General features: G+C 36.6%; 1 protein-coding gene across 1 annotated transcript; it reads right to left on the bottom strand.

Annotated features, from left to right (window-relative positions):
- Positions 1 to 1678: 1678 nt before the first annotated feature.
- Positions 1679 to 3170, bottom strand: LOC115953716 (F-box protein At3g07870-like). Its single transcript, XM_031071480.1, has one exon. The coding sequence runs from the start codon at positions 3130 to 3132 to the stop codon at positions 1930 to 1932; it is 1203 nt and encodes a 400-aa protein (XP_030927340.1). The 5' UTR covers positions 3133 to 3170; the 3' UTR covers positions 1679 to 1929.
- Between the last annotated feature and the right edge of the window lie 1543 nt (positions 3171 to 4713).

The following is a 4713-nucleotide window of genomic DNA, read 5'->3' as shown; positions in this document are numbered from 1 at the left end:
AAATAAATTGATTTTCCCTAAAACATTTTCCTTATGCTAAGATTTGCCTCCTTTTAGACAGATGAAGATGAAATTCCTCTGCTTTAACATTATCCCTAAAACAATTTTTCTCTCTTACCTTTTGCTAAAAAAAAAAAAAAAATTCCTATGCATTTAATTTGACTAATTTAAAAACTTATTAGAATTTATCATATGATAAAATTTTTTTAAATATTGTATAGTAAGTTTCAGCTCAAAATGCACCTCTTTCCCTAAAAAAATAGAAAGTCAAGTTGTGCAGCTACTCTCCTACGGTCCTACCACTGAAATGCACCTCGAACATTTAAAACTGCCACCAAGTATTGAGCAACAGCTACTCTCCTACCACTGAAAACTCACAAACCCCCTCATTTGCATCAAAGAAATTGGAAAGTTGTCCCAAATAGAATTAGTAAAAGTGTAGCAATAGTAATTTAGAAAGATTTAGCATACCTTGTGCTTAAAAAGCATGCATGTTTCCCTGCGTGTAGTTGTACATGTGTTCACATTCATGTGTATTCTATTCATGTATAAAGATATCTAATAAAAAAATAGGGAGAAATTACTTGAAAGAGTATTCTACCTGCAAGAGCTACCTTCTCAGTCCTGTCTCTATGCTAGGTATACTTTGGAACCAATATACCCAGAGTGTCTAGAAAACATTTGTTAGGTTAATTTATATGCAGCTTAGCAAGCAACATTTAAACATACATAGATGTTGAGACTTGAAAGAAGAGTATTTAGAAGTGGGACAGCATAGAGAGAAAGGAAACAATAGGTGGACGAAAATTCCTGATTTAAAAAGAAAAGGATTCAGCCAAAAGCTTGATGAATTAGGCTAGTGTCCAATATGGGTCATCGAATGAGGCTTATGCAGCCAATTAATTATTACAAACTTTGAGAATTAAACTTGAGACCTAATTCCTATAGTTTATCTCCTATTCATATAAATCTATAGATTCTTGCCAACTTAAAAATAGAACAGAAAAACCACCGCATACCTTTGGTGCGATGGTCACTCCACAAGTATAAGTGCTTGTGGGGTGTGGGGAGTAAGAGTCGGGGTTCAAGTCTCCAGAAGGAAGTTTCATACACACATACACTTAGATTAAGTTAGAGTAGAAATTTTATCTTGTAAAAAAAATAAATAAATAAATAAATAGAACAGAAAACATAAATAGATAAATAAATTAGTAAAAAAGCTATCAAAATAGGGGGGAAATCATTAGGTTGGAGCCTAGTGGTGGGAGGCTTGAAATGAGCTGTAGACAAAGACATTCTAGGCTTGAATCACCACTAGTAGTTTTCTTGGATTACTTGATAGATGATTCTGACAAGTGGAGTCACGTATTCGAGATTTACTCCTCAGGGGTGGGTCTTAATGGCCCTATCTTGATGAGGCTCCACATCATCAAAATAGGGGGAAAAAAGAATAACAATCAATTTAGCCAACACAACAAATTCATAGTTTATAGAAAATATCTTTTGTTTCCTAGGAATCAAACATGACATCCAACAAGGTGCGTTGCAAAAAATCAAAATCAAGGTTACCACGAAGTACCAACAATATTAACAAATTATCTGTAGAATTAACTACAATTGTTAACTTGATACCCAATCCAGTAATCATTATGCTAGGATGAGTGACACAAGGCTATGGTGGCTAAACATGTATGTTTCACTATAAGATTACATTGTTCTAGAATGACCACAAAAATCAACCAGGATTACCACATTACTTTCATGTCTACTACAATAGGAAAAAAAACAGAACATAACTTCTTCATCCACAGATTACATACCAAACAGAACTTTCCAACATCTTCACAAAATGACTTGCTAATGTGAATTTCAGAAAGAAGGCTGTCTTGCCTGAATTTCAAAGTAACTAATCTTTGAGTTCACTTCAGATTACACGTTTACACCATCAAACAATACTAGGCTCTCCAAGAAATTAGTAGTATAAGCCGCCCATGTAGCATTTTTAATTCCAAGAATTTCCTCGTTTCGACCCTCAGGATCAAACAAAACCAGCCCAGTGCCAATCTTTTTGATCAAAAGTTCACCATTGTCAGTGCAGCCAATGAACTGCCCAACCTTTTCCATTGGTACACTTTTTTTAGTCCAAGACTTAACAACCCCATACTCCCTCATCACCCATATGTGGAAAACATCACCCTCTTCATCTTCAGCTTGAACAAAAACAATCAAAGACAATGATCCCTTGAACACCACAAGTTTTTCAAATTGTAGATGAACTCCATTTAAGTAATCATTCGGCAACATTATCTCTCGGAATGTCTCATCATTAACATCAAAAGACAAAATGAATTTATAGTTCCCAATATACGCTATAGAATGCAAAGCTCCATTGAAAAACATACACGGGGATTCATCAATTCTATCAATAGATCCATTGGGTTCAAACCTATTTAACGAGTCCACCGATATTCCAATCCCTTTCCTCCACGAATCCCTACTCAATGTATAAATCTCAGCTACAGCTGGGACCACTTTTCCTTCTCCATTCAACCCTTCAAAACACACCATCCTCACAATCTTGTAGTCATAATTTTGAGAACAATAAGCGAGTCCAAGAGCAATATGACGACAATGCCTTGTGAAACAAGTACCATCAAGTACCTTCTTAAACTTCCTAATACATGGATTCCACAAATTTAGTACTCTATGACTACCTAAGCAAAATAAGCCATTACAAATGCCCAATATACGTGAACCAGAAAAGGGTATTTCATATTTGGAAACCTGGGTCAACGTTGGGTCCCTATTGTAAACAACAGCACACAATTCTTTGCCACACAAAAACTCCACAGGCAATCGTGTATATAACAAATAACCATTGGACAAAGATTTGGCTTTGTTGAGATGTGTGGTGATGAAAAAGGGGTTGGTGATTGTGGAGCTCCAAGATTTGGAAACGCACCTGAATCGGATTAAGGATTTGGGTGGCAGTCGACTCAGGATGTCGATTAGGACATCGTCCGGTAGACGATCGGATGTAAGCATTGACTTCTTCTTCTTCTTCCAAGACGACTCAGATTTTTGTCGTTCAGTTATGATCTGAGACATCCTCGACTTTTTTTGTTTTGTCATTTGTGTGGTTTCTCTGAATTCTGATCAATATTTATCTATGGGATTTTGAGAAAGAGGAAGTAAAAGTGGGTAAAACCTATAATTCTGGATTTTATTTTTTATTTTACTTATTTATTTTTTGTTTTATTTATTTTTTCAAATAACACTAAGAGCCCATCTATTTTGTAAGTTGGCACAGTTTTAAAACTATTTGAGTATCTAACAATTCAACTACTCGAGACTAAAGGACTTGATTTTGGAATTATAAATCAAGTATAATTTACTCGATTTTCCCATGCATAGCAACTAAGGTGGATACTTGGTCCATATAGGCATCGAACTCGAGTCAAATGGACTCGAGTTCTATCATATAGAAATCGAGTCCTTCAGACTCAATTTAGTTTTGCTTCCTTTTGCTTCAAGAATTGGAGACGAACTTTCTTGTTCTTCCAAGCCCCAAAAGCCCATGAACAAAACCAAATACAAAACCCAAAACAAATACCTGATTGGATCGGATCTTCTCCTGTAGCAAGATCTTCTCGCCGCCATCACCTGAAGCTTTCGTTGCCATTGCTTGAAGCTTTCGCCGCCTGGGTTTAGTTAGAATCACCGCCTGGGTTGCTTCTCCTCTAGCAAGATCTTCTCTAGACTCCAACGTGTTCTTCTCCTCCACTGAAGCAGTAGCAACATCACCTGAGCGGCGGCAAGAAACCACACCCACATTAAGTTCGATTTGATTTCCCTGTCCTGAAGCCTTTGCTGCCATCGCCTGAAGCTTTCACTGCTTGGGTTGCTTCGCTATTGCTTCTCTGGTGCTTTGCCGTTGAGTATCAAGTAGTAAGAATTGCTGGGTATTGAAATCAAGCCTTACAGACTCGATTTTCATGCCTACGTGGACAAATTTCCACATCAGCTGCAGCACGATGTTGAAATCGAGTTTAGTGTACTCGATTTAGCATTCCAAAATCAAGTCTAACAAACTTGAGATGCTAATTTCCTAAATAGTTTGAAAACGATGATAACTAACGAATATGTTTGAAAAATGATGTTATTTTGAAAAAAAATCCTATAATTCAGGCTTTTTTTGTGTGCAAAATTACACAATTTTGCTAACAATTTTGAGTTAACACCGTTTCCAAACTATTTAGAAAACTAACATCTCGATTCTGTTAGACTCGATTTTACCTAGCAACTCAATTGTAAAAGACTTAAGTTGGACATAGAACTCGAGTCTTTAGGACTCAAGTTCCCTAAAGGGAGCAACAACAAAGAAGAACGAAAAAGAAGAAAGGCATAGTACTAAAGAAAAAGAAGAAAAAGGCAGAGAGAGCAACAAAGAAGAATAAAAGAAGACAAAGAAGAAACCTAGATTTCCCTAACCAAAAACCCTCGGCCTCCCTAACCCAAATCCCCACAAACCTAGATCTCCCTAATCCAAACCCTTCAGCTCGGATTGAACCTAGGTGGCGTTGACGACGAAGATTTCGTTTTCCTCTAATTCCTTCATTTTCTTCTTCTTCTTTCTATTGCATGAATCATATTTATTTAGAGCTTTTCTTCTCGACGCCATCCAATTTGGGTTTGCAAGTTGAAGTTGAAATG

The sequence above is a fragment of the Quercus lobata genome, chromosome 7 (assembly GCF_001633185.2).
Source record: "Quercus lobata isolate SW786 chromosome 7, ValleyOak3.0 Primary Assembly, whole genome shotgun sequence".
Classification (NCBI taxonomy): Eukaryota; Viridiplantae; Streptophyta; class Magnoliopsida; order Fagales; family Fagaceae; genus Quercus; species Quercus lobata.
Note: the sequence above shows the minus strand (reverse complement) of the source record. Positions and strands in the feature narration are given on the sequence as shown.